Source organism: Salarias fasciatus, chromosome 5, assembly GCF_902148845.1.
Source record: "Salarias fasciatus chromosome 5, fSalaFa1.1, whole genome shotgun sequence".
Classification (NCBI taxonomy): domain Eukaryota; kingdom Metazoa; phylum Chordata; class Actinopteri; order Blenniiformes; family Blenniidae; genus Salarias; species Salarias fasciatus.
This window is the reverse complement of record NC_043749.1, coordinates 2,275,184-2,297,653: the sequence shown is the minus strand read 5'-3', so window position 1 is coordinate 2,297,653 and position 22,470 is coordinate 2,275,184. Positions and strand designations below refer to the sequence as shown.

At 42.2% G+C, this 22,470-nt stretch overlaps 1 protein-coding gene across 3 annotated transcripts in view; it reads left to right on the top strand.

The window, feature by feature from the left end:
* cntn4 (contactin 4) overlaps positions 1-22,470 on the top strand; it is a 200,745-nt gene that overhangs the window by 22,323 nt on the left and 155,952 nt on the right. For 2 of the 3 annotated variants that reach the window (XM_030091110.1, XM_030091111.1), the window contains one exon: positions 5,555-5,691. In XM_030091110.1, the coding sequence (XP_029946970.1) occupies positions 5,637-5,691 (55 nt within the window). In that variant the 5' untranslated portion in view covers positions 5,555-5,636. Of the gene's footprint in view, positions 1-3,747; positions 3,825-5,554; positions 5,692-22,470 lie in introns of those variants that run through there. The other variant, XM_030091112.1, reaches the window with a different exon arrangement.

Sequence of the window (22,470 nt, the reverse complement as noted above, 5' to 3'; positions counted from 1 at the left end):
AACCTGCAGAAGTGGAGACTCTCTGTAGATCCAGACTCAGGAGACTTTCTGCTGTTCATGTTGGGGGCATGTGATTGAAAGTCAGACAGGACATTGGATGTTTAATCTCAGGCTTTATGCCTCTGACTGACGGCAGCCATTGTTCAAGCCACTTATATCGTTCAGACTGCTTTTAGAATGTTAAATTATATATTCACTTGTCAAACTAGATGTGTGGAGGGGTTTGCACAAAAGGAAACGAAAGAGAGTAACTGTGAACCAGGGGATCGTCCGACGTATCTTGAGGAATCCCAGTAATCTACACATCCATATTCGGACCATAGTTGGAAGAACTAATTCTAGCTGAAAATGAGACAAGACAGGTAACAACCTTAGCAACTAGTAAACTTCTCATTCACTGGAATATCAAACATTTGTCATTCTTCATTGCCTCAGCTGGCGCTGGATTCGGAGGCAGACTGAAGTTTGTGTCAGTTTCTTTCCACTGAACTCTGAATTCCGCCCAGTGGAAATCTGAGTGCCTTGCGTGTGTCGAATGAGTGTTTCTCTCTGGGTGAACGTGACTGGCCATGAACAACGCTTTTAGAATGGTGAAGCAATAAAACAAACAAAAAAACATGGCATGTCAGTGAAGCCCATTCACCGCTTCACCTTGCTTCTTATTGGAAAACTTCACCCCCGATTGATTGAGGCCTGGCCACTTTTCTGCAGCCGCGCAAAGGAGAGAACCCGCCGTCACTCCTGCCTCGCTGCTGTTTGTCGTTTTATCTGTTTTGGACTAATTTGGTCTAACACATCAATTTTTTAAAAGGAAGCCGACGCCGCAGAGCGAGCAGGCAGAAGCCTAATAGGCGCGGGGCTGGGTCGTTTCATAAGACGCACTTTAATATGCATGAAACTGCTCTCGAGGAGTGAGGCACAGCCTTGCACCACTGACGCACCCAAGACAGATTCTGACAAGCCTCTATATGATGTATTGAGATAAAAGGCCTCTTTTCTGTAGGTGGAGACAGGAGACGGGACGGGAAGGGAGCGAGTCTCAGATTAATGAGAGCATGGCCTACTCAAACACATTCTGCTCGCTTTTTTTTTTCCTGTGTGTGGGTTTTCGTCTCACTTTCACTCGCTGTCTTTAAAAACTTCCAACCCTCCGCACTGAATCGCAGTAGGGGTGGAAAAAACAGAGAGTTCTTCTTTGCTTCTTTGTAAGAGCAAAATTACACAAATAGTGGTAATAAGAGGCGGTTTGTGTCAAAAATGCCTCAACTCCAAATATATTCTTACCCAGGAGACGTGAGATTAATGCTCCGTGTTTCCAGGAGGAGCTCTGTGAAAGGTAGATTTGACTTCCCAAGTGGTTGCATTGCTTTAATTCTTACAAGAGTATAGCTTTTTTCCTCTTTTTTTCTTTCCAGAGGCAATCTCTGACATTTCCTGCTAAAACTTCTTCTGTTGTCTTTGCTCAGAGTTGCTGGCAAAGTGTAGAAATCTGCCTCCTTCCACTGTGGCCTATTTAGCCCCTTCCAACTAAATACCTGTCAGTTTGTTGCCAAGATTGGAAAACGTCCAAACGGACATTTAAATGTATCTTAAGCTCTGTAAAAGCAGCCAGTAGAGGAATGTTTTGAAGAATGTATTTTCTCTTCCGTTGTGCTCCTCGTGCACTAATGCATCTTTATGAGACATTTCCGAGCTCGATACACATTTCTGACCACTGGAAGGGCTGGTAATGCATATTGGCAGGTGGAGGGCGGTATGGGTCTGAGCAGATAGCAGTGGCAATAAAAATAAAGTAAATGCCTGCAAACCAAAGCGCACAAAGCTCATTGTGACAAACTGACACAATTTGCATGCATCATTTTGGACAGAGACAGACATGCAGCTTCCAGTTTCTTACCTTATTTCTCTATTTTGAACGGTAAAAATGCTATTATTGATCTGTGAACCGCAGATAGCTCTTACAAAGGGAGAATGTTAATATTCAGAGGATGCTGTTTGTACGTTTTCAACTGAAAATGCTAAGCCTCCTTTGTGTTTTGGGATCTGCTTACATGACAGTGGAACTCGGAGGCGCTGTAAACACAAGGAGGTGGAATGTTTTGAAAACACTCCAACCCTGTTTCTGTGTAAACGGGAGAAAATGCATCTTTTAGAAAATGCTTCTCCTCGGTCCTGGTGTAGACTGTAGAAACGCTACAACTGCTCCTGCACACAGCGGTCGTAGCAAATAGTTCTGCACATGCTCGAGCAGATGGGCATTAACAACCATGTCAGTCTTCGCAGTGGCATGACTCCTCGTCAGACGTCATTTTCATCACGTCGTCGTGTACACGCAAGACTTTAGTCATTTAACGCCATGTAAGCAATGCCGCATGCTTATTTTAGGAATAAGAACTTGTTTCTCCTCTTATTATGATATCAGTTATAATATGTGGTAAGTGAAATAGTAAGTGTCCCTCAACTGAAAATATCACCTTTAGAAAATCCAAGTAGAAAGCTAACAGCTGCAAAACAAAGACAGACAGGGTCACCTGGTATTTGTAATCTTTAGAGCTGGCTCAATCCCACACATTAAACACAAGTAGGAAGGCTTGTGGAGGTACTCAACTGACGAGCAAATACATATATTCAGCATAACGAGAATAGGAGTGACTGCCGTGCAGTATAGATTGTCTATAAGTTGACCAGTGGCAGCATTGTGAAGAATATGAAGAGCGGTGCTCCTTAAGGGTCCAATTACTGTGTTGTGTGATTGTTGTGTATGTGCAGGGAGTGGCCTCATGTCAGCAGTCCAGTAGCCTGAGGGTTAAAGCTGTCCGTAAGGCTGGCGGTTTGGCTCCGGATGTTCTTGTTCCTAATGCCAGGCGGCACGAGCGTGGAAAATTAGAATTGGGCTCGGGTCAGCGAGGATGTGCTGCGCCTTCCATCCCGAAGCCCCGAATGACAACATCTCTGCATTATTTATTCATATACAGACATTAGAGTGAGAAGAACCATATGTGGTCATAGGTGGCATATTCAATTTAAATATGTGGACTGCATGTCTTTGTGTGTTTTATTTCAAATTTCCAATAGCATGTAAAATATATATAGTGTAAAATGCCAGTATTTGATGCACAAATTATTATTATTATTATAATTATTAAAGCCAGCAGATTGTGAGAATACTGCTGAAACAGATGAATTTTGTTCTATTTCCAAATTGAAAATTTTACTGACAAAGAAACTATAACTGGACATCTCAAGACAGTTTCTTTGTTTCATTTGTTTTTGCTAGTCTGGACTAACCTCTTGCTGTTTTTTATCTACCAAAACAAACAGCTACAAAAAAATGTCCTTCTCGAATTTAATCTGCAGATGACATCTTGCTGTATCATCCAACTTGTAGAACTGCCCAATTTCGCAAGTTTTCATCAACATGAGAATTAAAATGCAAACAAATTCCTAATCAAACAATTCTTTGTTAAAATCAGTATTGCAATTAAAATTGGAAATAGTATTAATGATGTTCCAAGTCACACTGGATTGACAAAGAGATTCACAAATTAATACATTTATCAGCAGTTCAACAACTAAACAAAAACAACTGATTCTTGACCAAAACATGATGTAACATCAGAAATGTAGTACCTGATAGTGTTTAGGTCAAGACCAAGCCAAAACTGAGACTTGAAGGGGCCAAGGCCTAGTCAAGACCAAGAGCAGAGCAACCCAAGACCACTCAGATGTTGTAGGACTGCAGACTGGTCCCGATACTGCTGTTGAGTTCTGCCACGCTCATGCTGGATATAAGCTCTTCCAGCATTTCTGTGTAAAGATCTGAGGTAAATATTTGGGTACACACATACTGCATAGTGTGCTGTGGTATCTAGATGTAAACTATTCTTCCAGTTAAGCGATTCTGTCAACAGTGATGGTCAGCAGAAAAATGACGTGTAAAAGACAGAAGCCTTCATATAGTTCAGTTTCCTCTCCACTTCAGCCTCATTCGTACCTTATGTTTCACTTTCTTACTGTGGTTTTAAGACGCTGACTACTACCTTCCTGACACTCAACCAACTTTCCAGGTTCAATTGTTACTTCAGGGAGTTGTTGTCTCATGTTTTCCATCTTTTCACTGGTGTGTGGATGAAAGCTACAGGGCTCCAAACGGAAATAATGCTTTGACAACTTATGTGTGAGTGCCGCTTCTTTCATACTGACTTAAAAGTAGCTTTCCCCAGTGTTCCCGAGGATATGGAAATGAATGTCTATAGTAGCAGTTTTCACTGTCCCAACTCGACATCGACGTCCCTTCTAATTCTCGGTGTGGAATCCTCTGGGTGTCCTCAGCTTTGACAGGCTTGGTATGCATGAGCTGAAATGATGCACACACTCTGGATATGTGGTTGATTTGTGTTTGATTTGTGTGTGCCATCTGGATGTTGCCGCGCGTCAAGTGTACCAAAAACCATTTGTTTGCTCCCAAATGAAATCGGGTGTGGAGTGAAGACATCAAAACAGAGCGAACACAGGTGGTGACAGCCATCAAAACCCTGCGTTTTCTTTGTTGGTGTTGGTGAGCTGGATTAATCCCTGCAGCCGGTTTTCACTCAGTTACCACGTCACATCTTCATTTTCATTATCCCACAGCTTGGTTTTGTAACTCTTGGCCATGGTTGCCATGTTATGAAAGCAGCAGGAAGGTTAGAAAACAAACAATAAGGACGGATAAGGTCTGGGTAATTGCAACATGGGAGTGCAGTGAATGAGTCTAACATGGGATTTTTTCACCCAGGGAAATGGAACTGTGGTTCTTCGGCTCAGGCCTTCAAGAGTTACAAGCTACAACCTTTCATCCATTTTAGGACACTTTAAATAATGTTTTCAGGTGAAAACAGAAGTCTTTCTTTGGATTATGGGTGTTTGTTTACAGCAATGTTCTTAGCCACTGAAAACAGCTTTGTGAGAACAGCTCCCGGGTGGAACTATTGGAAAACGTTCCGACTCTGTCGTCATGTTAGCGGGCAGAAACAAGACTTTCTGACAACAGTCACATTCCCTCCTAAGTAGATGTTGGAAACGCTGTGTGCTTTCTGTCTGTATTGAACAGAAACTCAGGTACTCTTCAGCACTGAATGGGGTGAGAAAGTCTTCAATCAGGACACTGGTCTGAAGCAAAGCCCAGCCAAACCCATCTGTGTTTCTTTGGGTGGTGGGAGACATCACAGTACCTGGAGTCAGCTTTTAACCACTATGCTGCCCACTTCTGTAATGAGCCTGATATCCATAAAATCCTTACTTAATGCTGAGCAAAACCTCTTCTTGAACCTAATCAAATAGTTCCTTTCATCTTATAATGCTTTTTTTTTTACAACTTCCACACTTTTGTTGCTGTTTCCCTGAGGAGTCTGGCACCTCCATTACTGGTACTGTTCACTGAGTCCTGAGAGTCATTCTGGTACGAGGATGTGTTGGAAATGAGCAGCCCAAACAGAAAAAAAACACTGACTGGAGTGTCTGCTGATGAGAATCCTTCCACCAACTCATCTCACTTGTTTCTTTCTTCCTGCAGATTGGGAAAGCAGACAGGTGCAAATCGGATTCCATACGTCTGTGATTGGATGTGAGAGTACTTTGACCCTACAAAATTGAAGATGATGTTGCTATGGAAACTGCTGGTGCTGCAGTCACTTATGGGGTGCCTTGCAGGTAAAGTATCTTATTAAGAACTTTTGATGCATGCCAAAGCTGCCTTTGTGGAGGCTGACTCCTTATTCATATGTATTTGGGGCAGGTGACAGTATGAAAGCTGTAGCTGTGAAAGTAGAAACCTCAAGCAGATTATCTAGAAGCAAACACATTTCCCCGCTCTGATATAAAATAATAAGAATGTAGGAACCCATTCAACAGGGATGTTATTGTTAAAGTAAACCATTCTCTGGTAAAGACTTGCAATCACCGGCGTTGCTGTGTTTTGGATTCCCTCAGTCTTATATCTGGCACTCACAAAAGGTTGGCGATATCATCATGAATGTGAATGAGAGCAGCGCGCGGCATTAAATTGAAAATGAATATATGCAGTTTAGCTTCATAGATTACAAATAAGGCGACGGTATAATCAAAAGCTGAAAAATAATATGACGAGCCAGAAGGCTCGATAAAGTCCTTCCCGGAATCCGGTCAGCCGTGAAGACATGAAGCGTTTCGCTACAAAACACTGGAAATATGTCGGGCTTGTTGGAGAAAAGGAAAGGTTTGCTGGATTATTGTGAATAAACAATCGAACATAAAGTAATGTACATTTTAGAATTGCAATATTCAAACTCAAGAATTCAAGAATTTGCATGTGATTTTATTATGTTTTTTAAAGTGCAAAAGGTCTGTGCTTCATGTCATTAATACAAATGGATCAGTATTACGTGTTACATTCTCACCTAATTTGATTTGAGGCCATAAAATTGATCAAGCATTTCACACTAATTGATCGATCACTTGGCGATTCAACAATCCGATCAATTAAATCAACTATAAAACATTCACACAATGTCAAGGAACAGCAGGATGTGAAAGAGGGGCTGTAAAAATAAAGATTGAATTCAGCTTAATTCCTCTTGTTGACGTGTAAAAGAGGTAAAGAGTTAACAGGAAATCCTTCAAACGTCCGTCATTCATTTAGCGCGCAGTAAAGTTGAGTTATAGCTTCATTATTCGGCGGTGCCCATTGCAGCCGCCGGCTCTCTGGCATTGATCACATTGTGATGGAGGACTTTAATTTGTCTGCTTTACAAACAGGAGGGGGTCACCGGAGAGCATCACAGGAATCACTCAGTGTTTAATCAACAGGTTTTTTTTTTGTTTTTTTTTTTAAATGTGTGAATCCAGATGAGGGGAGAGAAAAACGGCTCCACTGATGAGTTCTTTGTTCTGTTGAAACTCTCCTCCTCATTACTCAGTCGCACATCTTGCCCTGTTGCCAGTTCCTCGCCCGACATGCAGAGATTATCAGATTTGCTTAAATGAACCTTGAGCCGCGCCGCGCTGCGTTCGCCCTTGCCCGGTCGCCTTGTGCGTGTCGCCGCTCGTCTTGTGGGAGGTCTAACAAATCCCACGTGACGCCGGAGCAGACTGTGGGCGATAATTGACCGGCGTGCAGCTGAGTCCTCGGAGGAGCCGATACCCCACAGTCGTCACTTCTGTTATGCAAGAAACCGTGAAGGCTGCAAACGAGACGGGATTCTGTTATGTAATCCTAGTCCTCGTGTGTTTGAAATGTCCTCGTGTCTGTAAATAGAAGAATAACCGCTGTCCTTTGACTGCATGGTGATGGAGATCCATGGAACTAAAGCCTGGTTTACATGGCAGTGATCTCAAGTGAAAACTCAAAACTTCGATTGCACTTTTGACAAACCTTAGAGCTTCCCAAACGTCTGGCCCCTGTTTGTTTCCTGGCTTCTCCTCATGGGGGCTCTGAACCTCAGGTTTGTAATCATGATGGCAGAGGTAATTTCAATTCCTTGTAGAAAATCTGGCGTGAAGACGATCACAGACACTTGTCTTTGTGTGAACGTCTTCTCTTACGGTCCACAGACGGCTTCATGAGAACAAGGGGAGGAGTATAATGCTTCATATCATGTGAAAAACTGCGTTAATGAGGACAAAGGAGTGGGGTGTGCATTTCAAATCCACTGAGAACGGACATGAACCAGCTGTAAGTCAGACTGTAATTGGCTTATCCTCCATGCAGAAGTCTCCAGAAATGAAGGCTTTGCTTTTTAAACTGTGGGCCTGGACTCTTTCCATACAGACCAAGATTCTCTTAATTCTTCATCCTGCTGCATTTTCGTTTCAGATCTTTAAGGCCGAGCCGGTATTAATGCACTCACAGACCCTACTTATCATTTTGGAACAAAAGTGACCACATAATGGATGCTCCAGCCAGATATGGATTAAGAAAGGTGGCTGGAAATTGACTGCTGGAAGCGAGAATGATGCGCGAAACGCTTTCCTGAATGCCTTCTTTCATGTGCGGCAGAGTTTAGGAATGAATTTTCAAGCAGATAAGCTAAAGAAATTACAGTGCAGATGTTTGCAGCTGCTTTAGTTACACACCTCAGTCTGGGGAGTTATAACCTGATTTGATTTTCATGGCCGAATGAACAAAAGGCGTAATAATAACATATGTGTCGTTTGAAGCTAAAAATCCAATTATATTTTTAAATGAGTCACCTGCTCGCAGTGTGCAGGAACAGACAACAGACACACACTTTACCACCTCTGCTTCATGGATTTTAGAAATGCAGTATAGTGGAAAGGAAAATACATCAGTCAATGGGAGGAAGATGCTTAATCTTATCTGAAGTTACATCACTTAGTGGGAGGAAGATGTTTGTTCTATAATCTGTGTAAAGACATGCAAATTTAAGCTTTTTGAGGCAAACAAAAAAAGAGTGGTGGTTATATATGTACATGTGTGTGTTAGCAGGTATGCCCCTTGTGCTTACATTAGAACAGTAAATGTTTGGATGTTGTGCAATTTCACATTATCGAATATTTATAGTCGTGCCTGTCGGCTGTTACCGTATTAGCTTAGCCACTAGCATCAATGTGCTGTTAACGTATTAGCTTAGCCACTAGCATCACTCTGCTGTTAGCGTGTCAGCTTAGCCACTAGCATCAGTCCGCTGCTTCATGTGCCTTGCTCCTGGTCACTGAGCTCTGAATCCCTCCTGGTGGTCCGGTTCCCGGCATTCTACTGAAATATGTTCATTCTTTAAATGTCCAGGGTCACTCTGGATCTGATGTTTTAAAGAACGTGTATAGAACACTCAGTTAACAATATCAGGAACTGACATGTTGCTTACTTGCTGCACAGTTTCAGAGGAGACACAACCTGAACGTTTCCCCATCCTCTAATTTTAAATGCATACGTTTCAAGAAATTAAATAAGAGCTGCTTTTCTGAAATATTTGGTCCATCCATGGAAGTCCTGATTAGCAGGAAGAATTTTAACTGCATTTTTTGGGAAAGGAATCACATTTCAAAGGATATGGTGCAATTATCATTATAATTTAAAAATAAAATGATTGACATTTATTTTCCAATTATCGCACGCCCTTACTTAGTTTTTTTTTTTATTTGTTTTTTTTCAAAAACACTTGAGTGATCATAGAATTGCGCCTCCACTACTGAAGATGGCTTCCAGAAATGGTCGGAGCCACGCTAACGCTTATGTTCATTGCATTTACAGTCAGGTCATGACCTCCTCTCAACCAGTCAGAAAAAAGCATCCAAGCAGGATTACTACTGCAGCATCACATCATCAGCAGGGTAAAACTAACCTGACTAACCTGTATCCCGACCGTCTAATCCAGCTCACGTTCCCTATTGGTGGGTGGACAGTTCAACACTTGGTAAATTCTGCTTCACAACGATAGGAAGAGCCGACATCGAAGGATCACAAACCCGGGCACAGAGTGCAACAAGGCAAGGCCAGAGTGATCGAAAAGAAAAGAAAAGAAGTGATTTTGGTAATTGGTAATCGGGCGAGAAGAAGGTAAATTGGACATGAAATTAATATTTTTGCTGTCTTAAAGTTTTGATCCTCAACATTTCTTCAGATAGCTTGAACACCCCATCCCTCACCATTTCTCTTTTTTTAAGAAAGTGATAAAAAAAAAAATTACATTTATTAACAATAACCCTGGAAAGCGGTGGTTCTATGTGGCTGAACAAGTTCTTTCAGGCTGAGCCACAGCGGCTTTACCACAGGCCCCTTATGGCCTTTAAATATATGGGTACATCAGTTGTAAGGAGGAGGGATCAGACGCTATCTGGGAGGAAACATCTGGCCGTGGGTCATAAGTCAAACCGTCACACCCAGCATGTGCTGAGTGACCAACGGTAAGGGCCGTGTTGTGTAAGCATGAACGCTATCTTGAGTGCACAGCCTGGGGGCGTCGCTAAACTGCCATTACAACATGAATATTTGGATCTGAATTCAGACAACAGGCAACATGTTTTTATGTTTATATGAAATACAACTGACATTACAGGGCGGAACGGTGGTGTAGTGATTAGTTCAGTACAAACCTGGGCTGGAGGGCAACTGAGTGGAATCTGAATGTTCTTCAAAGCAGATTTTTTATTTTTTTTTCCTCTAGATCACAATAAATCTGTCAAACATCACATCAATTTGTGGTTTGAAACTAGTAGATGTGTGTGAGCGTGTGAGTGTTTGCCCTGTGATGGATTGGTGACCTACCCAGGATGCAACCTGCTTTCAACTGCAGTCAGCTGGGATTAACCCCAGACTCAAGTCTGAGAAGTAGGTCATCATTGAATTATTGAATTACATAATTGGATTGTGATTATTGAATTATAGAGAAAAAGATGTATTTTATTCCATGTGTATGCACAGTGTGTGTGTGTGTGTGTGTGTGTGTGTGTGTGTGTGTGTGTGTGTGTGTAGTACTGTAGCACTGTTAATAGCCCTGCTGGTACAATACAGTCATGAAAACCAACAATTCCTTAATATTGATAATTCATAAGCCTAAAAACCCACAATTCCTCTTATAAATTGATTTATGAACTGCAGCTTTGTCCTCCCTGTTACTGAGGGACGACTAATTCTTCAGTAGGCGATTCATTAGTTTATCAGTCATGTCCAGTAATTCCTATTTTCTAGTTTGACTCAACAATAACAGTAAATCCCCGGAGCGGAGGCCCTGGCCGTGGGTGGGCGCTTTGTGCTGATTCAGTGTCCGTCCATGTTGTGGTTTATTTAAGTTTTGTTTGTTGCCTCTGAGTCTCGCTCCTCTCTGCTCTCGCTTGACGTCGCTTCTCCCTCTCCTGCTTCGCCATGCATCCCCAATCTTAATTCCCTGCTCGTTGCCCCGGCTCGTTCTACCATGATGATAGCAGCAAGCCCCCCTTGCTTCTGTTCACGCTCTCCCGCACATTTTTCACCAAGCTGTTTTTGTCCTTGCGTGTCTGTGAGCGTGTTTGGCTTTGGGTTTCAGATCGGTTTGATTTCCTCACCCTGAGAGCCGCCGTGGAGCAGATTAAAGGGGCCGTCTATCCCCGGCTGGCTCACGATTTCAGACACAGTCCTGCACTCTGAAGACACGAGCAGGTTTTTTTCTGTCTTCTTCATGAGTGAAGCTGGTTTTGGGAACGGCAATGCAGGTTCAGTAAAAAAAGAAATGGAGTCAACCGGAAAAAGAAAGTAATGTGACATATAAACGCTTTGCTTTGATTTACAAGTTGGAGTCTTACCTTAAAGAAAAACCCTCATTGTTACTGATACAGTTTTACAATCCATTTGTTAAAAGAAAAAAACATTGTAGAGCTTCTACAGTAGGAGTTTGTGCTGAAATTAAACAAAGTACCTAGCATGAGTTTTTAAAATAAGACAATACCGATAAAGATAATCCAGTCTACATGCGCCCACATTAACCACCGTGGAAATGTACCTTTATATCAGATTTTAAAAAATACCAATACAATAGAGATTTTTTCTTCAACATATTTAAAATGAAGCTTTTCCAGCCTGTTTGTTTCATTGCTGGGAACACTTCTCCATCATCATGGAGTAAAAATACCACAATAACAATTTGATTATAAAGTTGGGTCATTATTATATCACATGTGAAATTAGAGTCATGTGAACTGCAGGGTACTTTTTGGGATATTCTGAAAGATATTGTCTTTTTTATTTGCGCTAACTAAGAAAAAATTAACTGAAGCCCATGAGAAACAGTAGCTTCTATGAATCCATTCAAACAAACCCTTTGCTGTTCTGTTGGTATTGAGTCTGACAGAAATATTGACCAACCTGATTTCAGAAATTTGCGAAGTTAGATGAGCCACTGTATAAATGCTTCACTTTTACATGACATTTCAAGTGAAAACTCAACATTTTTGCAATTTACACAGCAACGTTTTGAAAATGATGCCTGTTTACATGAAATCGACAGGAACAGTTAAAACAGCGTCATCAGCGTTCCAGACTGTGAGCTGTTCTGCGCCTCCTGCCCTCCTGCACCACAGCACCAGGCCGCTGCCACCGTATTCGTCTTTGGTTTGCATGTTTTGTGGGTGACGAGCGAAGAACAACACTGTGTATCACATCACACACAAACAGCAGGATTCAAATGAGGGCTTTGTGTGCACGAGGTCCTGTTTACATGAGGAGCAGCCTGCTGGAAACGCTTCCATGTTTGTTTGCTGGCGTTGGCCATGGAGCCGCTGGATGCACTAAATGAAATGTGATACCATGGAGCAGGATGTGTTCTTGGAGGAAGTTAATAAACCGTATTCACACTTCACTTTGCGCAAAACAAAATCATTAAAATAAATACTGCAATGTGGATGAGTTTAAGGACATGTTAGGTCATTTCCATAGTCCTTTGACCCTTGACTGCTTCGGTGCTCTTTAACCAGGTCTGTTACTTGACCTTAGTTAACCAAGATGTCGACCTCTCGTGTCTCTCACTTGACCAGAGTCTCTGATCTTCTTGTAATGTGGCCAAACTGATGTAACTGAGTCTGAAGTGTTAGATAGAGACAAGAGGAATTATTCTGCGTCAGGGTTTCCATATGTGGTCTGATCACCTGAAATGCATGTTAATGCCAGGTGGAAACGGGCCCAAAGTCGTAGAAAGGTGAACTGAAATACCTATTCGCTTCTCCCAGACATTGCATGATCTGGTCAATATGTAGTACTACATATTCATGAAGACAGACGTGCTTTCATGTGTCTCATTTGACAATCCTCAATGCACCACATAGGGTATGTTCCACATGAGTGTGCACAATATCAAAGAGTGTGAGGCTATTTATTTACATCACCTTGCATTTATTTCCAAGAAAAATAAACAAAAATCCAAATTTCCAGAAAACCAAAACAAAATCACAGGAGAAAAAAACCCAGCCAAGACAGCCACACTGAGGCACCGGTGAAACACATCAGGGCAGGAAACAGCGATCAGACACGAGGAGGAGGGGACGTCACGGAGTCAGAATCTCACAAAGAACACCAGACGAAACAAACACCAAGACAACAAGACGCAAAGCGAAGAACTGCAACGTGAATAGAATGCCAAATCCCCAAAAAAGCGAAAACACAAATTCCAAAACAAGAACCTGAATGCAAAAGCCACAACCTGTTTACAAAAACAACAAAACACACAAAAGCTCGACAAAAACCTGCTGTGAGGTTCAGGACATTCAGAGTCACAGACGAGATTCAGAACGAAGAAATGAAGTTTACACTGTTTACCTTGGACCCTAAATGGACTGAAGAGCCAAACTGTCTGAATGGAACCTGCTCTCCCTTTGTCAGCAGGAGCCTTTCAAATTAAAAGCAGGTTAAACTTGCATGGCCAGATCACATTGCAGTAATCAAGAAGTGAAAGAAAATCATTCAAATTTCTTTCAAGGACTGTTGTGTTTTCCATCATCTGCATTTCTCAGCAGGACACAAAGAGACGTTTGGTTGTTTTGACCTCAGCTGAAGCGAGGCGAGGTCTAAAGGACGACCGGCGGTGTGTTTTGGATGGTTAGGCAGCCGCTGCCCTGTCAGGGCTTCTTTCAGCTCTGATCATCAGTACAGAACTCCTGTTTTCCCCCTTTTACTTTAATTGACCTTTTTCACTTACTTTGTTTTCTTTTTTGTCTTCCCCTGCTTGAAAGGAGAGCGATTCCTTCACCCGCCCACACACAGCCACTCCTGTATTCTGAAAACTTTCAGGTTGCACTAAATGAGTTTTCCTCAAATGACACCTTTTCAGTCTCTTTTATCCATTATTCACTGCAGTGACTTCTATGTGTGTTAATGCGTCCTGAAAACAGCTTTGCTTTGCTTATTCTTATGAAAATGAGGCGGTTTTTGTCACAACTGCGACCTGAAGAGAAGGAAAACAAACGAAGAGGATCTGTTTTTCTCCTCTGGTCTGAATTCTTCCTCCTACCTTTGCTTTTGGTACGAAAATCCCGAAACTTTGAAAGACAAGATTGTATCACTTCTTCTTTAACTTTTGGCATCAGGGCCTCCAGACTGTGGAGAATCCAGCCTGGGGAGGATTAGAGTGGTTGATCTTTCAAATTTAAGCTTCAGAACATGTTATTGGCTGTCTTTATGTAATGTGCTTTGTTTACTGACCTTGACTCCGGTTCCTGGACTTTCTGTCATCGATTTCTTTTCAATTATTTGTAACTTTTTCTTTCTGTTCTGAATGACCGGGCATCATTGCACGAACGTGAGGCCACACTCTTTCTGCTGCCTTCAAAGAAACAAATATGAAAAAGAAAGGAAAAAGCCCTTGTGCTGTAAGATGATCTCTTATTCACCGTACGCCAACATGTAGCTCCAAACTGAACTTTACAGGTACAATAGAGGGGTGAACTCGAGTTACCATTTGACCTTTATATTGTAGAATATAGTTAAGTATTTGCAGAAGACTTGCACAGTGAGAGCATGTCAAGTGTTCCATCGTTCTCTGCACTGGAGCTGCAACAGGCCGACGCCGTCGCCGCTGCAGGAAATGCAGCTCCTCTCAAGTGGATCCAGCTCAGGAAGCTCCTGATTCGATATGCAGCCCAGTGCGTCTCACCATCAATACCTCAGTCCATGTTATTCATTTAACTGTGAGCAGCCCGAGTCGTGATGGAGATTAACTTCTGATTCGTTGTGCAGCCTCCCCAGCATCGCTTGCTCCCGCTCTTCAGCTATAAAATTGATAAAGTGGGAAGCAGACAAAACAGCTGTCCTTGAAATTCAAAAAAAGTCATTCTGGCAGTGAAACTGAAAAAAGAGCGAGGTTTGCTTTCCAACTTGGAGCATTTGGTGTTTGTTTGACTTTAATTTGGGTTTTACATACTCGTCCCAACCACCGAGCCGTTCAGACTGAACCAAGCCTGAACACTGTGATTGGAGTAAATGAGGTTATAAACTTCCTCCCCTCAAAAGTGGGACTTAATTTCCTTCCATAGCACAAAACTATTACAGTAAATTACCTTCCTCTGTTCGATAGTGAAACTTTTCAAATTTGTGGAAAGAACTGTTCTTATAGTCACATTACAAGAAAATCCCTGAAGTCAGAGCAGCGACTTGATGACTATAGATGTAGAAATATGTCTGCGTTATTAATCGTTTCTTAGAATACAATATTATTCTGATCATATTTTTCATGTCTGTGAAGATGTAAATAGTCTGATAACAATCCGCTGTGATGTTCAAGTTGAAAAAGATGTACTGAACTGAATGAGAATATTGTTGAACTTGCAGTTTTATTATTCACATTTCAGGGTTGTCAAGTGTTTCAGAAGGACCCCTTCATTAAATGTGAACTTCGCAATGATATATTAATACTTTGCTGCATATAAGCAAAGAGAAATTTAGAGTTCTAGTTATTTATACACTGAAATGATGTTTTTTACTCGTCCAGCCCCATTGAGAGCAAACTGCCGTGTGTATGACGCCTGAAGAAAAATGAGTTTGACTCCTGTCCTCCACACGTTGACAGTGATCAGAAACACTGGGATGGTCAGTATCAAGGCTCCAGTGTTTGTGTTGGAGTGAAGATCTAGTATCTAAAAATGCTCCACAAAACCAAAAGAATGACAAACCTGTCGTCATCTCAATACCAACGTGCACTATATATAGCTCACAAAAGACGTCAGAAACACAAAACACAGGGAACAAAACCACAAAAATCAGCAAACGGCGCTGGTTAAGAGGAACCTTGGATTTGTCAGAAACCTTTAATTCAGTCATTGTAGCCAGCAAATTAAAGCAATGTGCAGTTTCCCAGGTGTCTTATTATGGTTTTCTTCAGCTAATCTAATATTAATAAACTCAAAATCGGCTTAATCAAGAGGTGACATGATTTGTGACGGATTCATCTTAATAGTTCACCTTGAACAATTTCCACCATCAACCCGAGCCATTAGTTAAATCTCGGCAGCAGATGCTCACCTGTCACTGCAGATGCCACCAATGTAAACTGTTTACTGTGCACGTTCAGGTGCTTCTTGCACCGCTTATTAAACGACTTCCCCGCTGTGCTACGCCGGATAAATAATACATTAATGGCGCGGCGCTAAAACGTGCGTCGGCGAACAGGTACGGCAAGCTGTTGTTCCACTGGAGGAGGCGTCGTCTGGCGCCGAGGTGTAAAGACTCAATCCTGCAGCACGTAATCACTCCGGGTTACTTAAGGAGTATCCAACAAATAGAGCAATTAAACCAATCATATTTACATTAGTTGTAATTAATGATTCACTGTGTCGGCCTCCTCAATATTTCATGTGTGCGGATAACTGCCTGCAGCTTTCTGCTGAGGCGAACTCAGCCAACACGGCTCCCTATGTGCTAATTAAATATTCATTTAAATCAGAATTTATTTAGCGGGATATTTCATTGCAGAGGACGGTAAAGGTATCACCGGGGGATTGCTTCTTGTCATTTCCATGAGCTTTATTCACCTGAGGATTGTTTGCAGAGCTCAGCGCTGCTTCCGCTCAGCGCTGCATGATTTATGCTCGTACTCACAGTGTCTCCCGGGAACTGGCCGCTGCCATCGCGTTTGCGAGCTTCTCCGCCACTTCGCTGGAGTGTAGCTGCCGAGCGAGCACGTGCACGTGCGCCGGTGTACAGATTCAATCAGCTGAATCTCTTTTACCTTCCGCCGTAGCTCGACACACATCCTGCGATCCCCACTGCGGCGCGGGCTTTTGTTTTATGGAGTTCGGGATGAGTTTTGTGGTCGAGGTAACAGCTAAACAAACACAAAAACGGCGTTTTGCAAGTCCGGTCACCTGCGGGAGCGAGGAGGAAGTCATGCGAGGAAATAAAATGAGATTTTATGTCTCCCCCGAGGGGGAAATTCACATCAGCGCAACAGAAGAGGCAGGATAAACATGGAAGAAATACATAAAAAGAACAGTTTGGATGAAATTAAAGCATAAAAGGGACGTTGGAGAGTTGGATTTAAAAGCTGCTCCTCCATCTAATACACCACAGTACATTTTATACTGTCGTCATAGAGATTTTGTCGCACATGTCCATAAATATTCATGCAGCGGTTCTCAAAGTGTGGGGCAGGGTCCCCTAGGGGGTCATGCCTTTTTCCCATCATGGGTTTCTCTCTGTATTTGTAAGAAGTCAGACAAAAAGAGAAAAAAAAACACCAGCTAGGAATTCATTAAAATGCAGCATCGTTTGTTCAAAATGAGCTGCAGCAGACTCCTAATAAACTAAATCTTCATTGTTCAAACATTTAGGTGAAAATGAAGAGAGGAGTCGCAGTTATTACACGTTTTAGGTTTTTAAGCGGATTTTCATTTATCTATTTATTTCTTTTTTTAAACCTCGCGTCAGTGTTTCCCGTGGAAGTTGAGAGAAATTGGCTGCAGTGTTAAGTGGCGGCGCGGCGTCCAGCTCCCTCAGTCCAACCAGAGACCTTGCTTGTCATCTGCGAGCCAGTTGGACGAGAGCGACCGCTTCTGCTGCCACCAAAACATAAAAGTAAAAAAATAAAAGGCTGCTGCATATGGTTCAGTCAGCCCGCTGCAGTCAGCAGGACGAGACACCAGCCTTTCCTGAGGGGGAGATAAAAACCATATCAGGAAAAGACAGAAACACAGAATCACCGTCAAAATGCTGACGTCCAATAATTCAATGATTGGTTTCTGTGGAACGATTTGATTAAAATATGAATTTATATATGTATATGTTTATATTGGTCATACAAAATTTCTACATTTGTACAACTGACCAGTTAAAGGCTCATCACTGCAGTTCTGGCATATACACAATTGCAAACACGAACAGAATTTTTCTTTCTTGCTAGATTTTTCCCTGATTTAAATATTAAAATAATAGTAATGATAAAGAAATTCAAGAAGATATGGCCACAAGTAACCAAATATATTAACAGTGAACCAAATCTGGGCTGCCAAACCAAATATGGACATTTTCATTACGTATGCTCTGAGCCACAACAAAGAAAAACCTCATAGTTTAAACTGAAAGGTCACAATACAACAATTTTATATCAGTCCAGTCCACTGAAGAAGAGAATGAACTAAAATGTGTTTGATGCCGCTGTGCTGCTTTGTGTTTCCCCTTGTCCTGAAATTCATTTGTGATGATTAAGGCGCTGCAGATCCTGTAAGAACTTCGGTGTTTTAAATTCATTAACAGTTTGGTCACTGATACGCTTCAATCCTCTTCACACTTTACAAAGATAGAAAATGGAAATTTTTTCGGCACGAATCTCCCCAGAAAGTTGGCTTTTCTATCAATTTTGTGTTTGTTTGAGCATCTTTTCCATCGCTTTAAGGCCTTCCACATCTATTTTCCTTCAAAGACCTTCAGACAGCCCACACATGCTCGTCCTTGTTCCTCCTGACGAAGTCTGCTTCATTTATTTATTTTTATTTTGTATGCACTGATATTGGCGCTTGCAGCGCATATTGCGCTGCCTCTATGTGGGATAGCTGTTAAAACATAACAAAACCATAAAACCCAAAGCAGGAGGAAAACCGAGGAACCAGCCATCCTTAAAGCTGCTGCATGTAGACTGGCAGAGCTCCGGCTGCTCCTCACCGCACTGTCACTCTTCACTAAGTTAGTTTAAGTTACAAAACTCAAGAAGTTTGTGTTCTCTAGAGTTTCAAACAACTTGAAGTAGACTCTGATAAGGAACAGATACAGACTCTTTAGTTTGTGCTGAAAAGAAAATCTCGATAACTAGCATATTCAAATCTCAATTTCACAAGATGTAATGTTGATAGATATAATCTTTAAATGTAGAATAAACTTGCAGCTTGTATAAACACACAACTTTTATTAGTATATTGGTTTGTTGCTTTCTTGTTGTAACCTTTAATGTCCTGTGTAACTTTTTCTACTTTAGACTTCTTCATATTTGCCATTGTGTCATTGTAACTATGAAACAATAAAAATATGTTGGTGTGAAAGTTATAAAGGAGCCGAAAGTATGTGATCCTCCAGCGTTGGTTCTTCTGATGATTGTGAAGCAGAATTCAGCAAGTCTTGGATTTTCCACCCACTAAAGGTGAAGGTTTGCTGAGATTAGACGTGTTGAAGCAGCGGTCGTGGTGTCGTACTGGAGATCGCTCTCACGACCCCGACTTCCAGGTCTCGGTCTTGATTCTGCCCCTGAAAGTCTCAGTCTTGGGATGGTCTGGTTGTGGATCTCTCTCGAGTCTCGGCTTGGATGGTCTTGACACAAAACCTACTCAGAAGTTGGCGATATGTTCACGGTTGCTTCCTGTCTCTGGTATTCATTTGATATTTGGAGAAACGTTGATTCGTTTACTCTCAACTTCAGAGTTGCCCATGTACTCGTCAGTGTTAATGTTTTTAGCATGATGTTCTCTGAGTGGTTTTGTTACAAAAATAAACAACATTGCCTACTAGTGGCCAAACATGAGAACGAGGTGGTTTTCAGCGTTTGTCATTTCCTTGTAAACAGACATCCTTTACTGAGGAAAACCACAGCGACTCATTCTGCTTACCGACTGAACCTGATCAATTATTTATGTCCTGAAAGAGAATATAATCCAGTATCATTAACAAATCATATAAAAACTAAATGATTTTCCCAGATCACTCTCCTGAAAATGGGCGGAGCCTGTTACTTTATCAGGCTTTTTGAACTGATGTTTCTTGAGCTCAGGAGTGAAAAAGTTTGCTCCCCAAGGCTACTTGATTAGCTTAAAATGAGAATATATTGTATCTTTGAGTAACGTCTCAAAGGAATGAGCTTTCTCTCAGATGACACTTCGATTGTTGTGGGTGCAGTTTTATAAATGAGACAGTCTAATCAGAAATGAGAAGCAGCTAATTAAAAGTTGAATAGAAATAATCACAGGCATTAAAAGTAGGTCAGCAAGAATAACAAAACAAAAGCAAATGTTGGCAATTGGTGCTTGAGCATAATAAAAACGCTGATAATCTAAAAGGAATCAAGGATGTTAGTATTTTTAAAGCCTAATGGGGAAAAATGTGGCCAAACAATGGCTATTTATATGGAAGTATGACAGAAAGAAGCCGGAATGAGCAGTTATTTGTGGTACACCACGTCGTTATCCTGTTAAAAATGGGCTTCATTCCCAGCTTTTACCCGAGCAGAATATGTGAAATGGACCCTCACTTTTAAAACATATGCAATACATCAGTGTCGCGGCTATAGAAAATGATTTTATCCAGCTCAGTGAACTGCTTATGTGCTGTGACAGAACTATCTATTCTAATAGTCACCAGGAAGCATGAAATATACATGCAGAGAGCCTCCGTCTCCGGCTGCCGTGAACCCACTTATGGAGTCTTTTGCGTCCTCGCCGTGGCTTGTTGGGCTCGCTGGAAGAAAAATAAAAAGGCATTTTCCTGAAGGTTTGCATGTGGCGGGTGTATCTGTTCCACAGCGTATTATCCAGGAACAATCAGAGGACACAGTCTCTAATGAACTCCGCATCAGGGCCGGGGAAGGAGTAAGAGAAAGGAAAAAAACAGGTCTTCACAGGGTGTTTGATGTGCATCCTCAGAAGATGTGCTCATCTTTTTGCTCCGCGACTGAAGGCAGGTTGTTATGAGAGTTGCGTGAGGGGAGTTGATGAAAAGCTTATTTTGCAAAGTGGGCTCGCTTAGGTGCTCTCAACTCAATTCCTGTCTCGCTCTCTCTCTCTCTCTCTCGAAAAAGAAATCTATTTATGCTGAGGCACGGTCTGTGAATTCATATACCGTCGCACGCAATCGGACAAGAGATTTTTTTCTCTTCTCTAAACTGTCACTTGTCAGCTTGGAAATTACTCTTTGACAGACCAAAGCAGATCTGCGGTGAGCGCGAGCCGCAGAGCGGCGGTAGATGAATGGGAGGCCGGTATCCTCTGATTGGTAACCCTTGGCTGTCAGGATCGCCACCTCCACCCAATCACACCGCACTTTTATTCTCAGATGATTTTCTGACAAAAGAGTAAAAATGTGACCTTGAAGGTAAAAGGCCCGCGGCCATAACCTCTGGAGCTACAGTTAGTGGAGTTACTCTGAAGATGGTCCTTCATGTCGGGATTGATGCAGAACCCGGTTCGGTGCAGTATATTGAAGAAAGACCTCCGTGTCACTGGCTCTCCATTTCCATCAGGACTAAAGTTGAAGACAGATTAGCATGTAGTCTCATCCTTCAAATACAGGAAGAACCATTTATGGTCTGCAATCAGTCCGTTTTCACAACTGGTCTCCACAAGAGCCGCACATGTGACCTCGGCCTCGAATCAGCCCGCTGAAGAAAACATTTCTGAATGGAAGTAAAAAACTCTAGAGCGTAGGAGAGCCGCTATGGATAAAGAAACTGTTCCAGCTATTGTGATTTCATTCAAAGCTGCAGGGCAGTTCTGATGGTTCGGCACACGTTCTGCGTTCTGCGTCAAGGTTTTATTTTCTGTCAGAATACAAGAACCGCAGAATAATTAGTCAGGTAACAGCGGGATACTCGTGTTTATTTCCCTGTAAGTGCGTGTGGAACTAATCTGGCACAAAGCTGGGCAGTAACGCTCTCAGATTTTAGCTTCAGCTGGCAGACTGTAGTGGCGTGCTACAAGCTAGCTTTCTGCACGGAGGTGTGTGAAGCGTTGTGGACAGAAACCAAACCAGAAACTTGTTGTTCACTCTTGAATTTAACAGCGCTTCTCTAATAAAGTGCACATTTAATCCTGGATCATCTGTGGCGTTTTTCAACTCGCTCCACGCCGTAGTGAAGCGGACCAATCACAGCCCTTCATGGTCTAGAACCCGCTGCTCTTTATCATAAGATGTCGCGTCTACAAGGTGATTTTATCAACACTGACAGCATGTTTGCATTGCTTGAAGATAAGTCTGAGCACTTCCTGGATGCGAACCACCAAAGGTGCAATCGAGTGCCTTTATTAAGAGGGAGAGTGTTGTCAGAAGAAAGAGGCTGATCTCGTTCGACTTGTTGTCTTTTTCGCCATTGATTAGCTGGAACGTGCCTCCCGACAACTCCGCTGCTTGGTATAAACATGTGTGGCCAGAACAAAGACACCAACTGTTCCAAGAAAACATAATCAGCGCGGCGGCGGCCTCCATAGTGATTACCATCAACATGGGCGTCATTATCGTTAGCGATCGTTGCCGTCATCAACAACATGATTGAAGTGAAGAATCCGCCATGGCGCCAAACAAGCTGCTCAGTTTGATGACATTTCCCGAGTATTCTGACATTCAGATGTATAAAAACGTCAACGCGCCGCACTTAATTATCCTTTAACTACAGCCTGATTGGTGGAAGATATTTGGAGCTGAATAAATGAAGCCTGGTGTTTTCAGTTGAGAAGAAAGCGGAATTGAACGTGACTGTGACACAGTTTGTAAATGAAATCCACTCTGGCGTTTCTCTGCTGCTCGGATCAATACTGAGGAAAACTACATCAAGCACAGCCGGC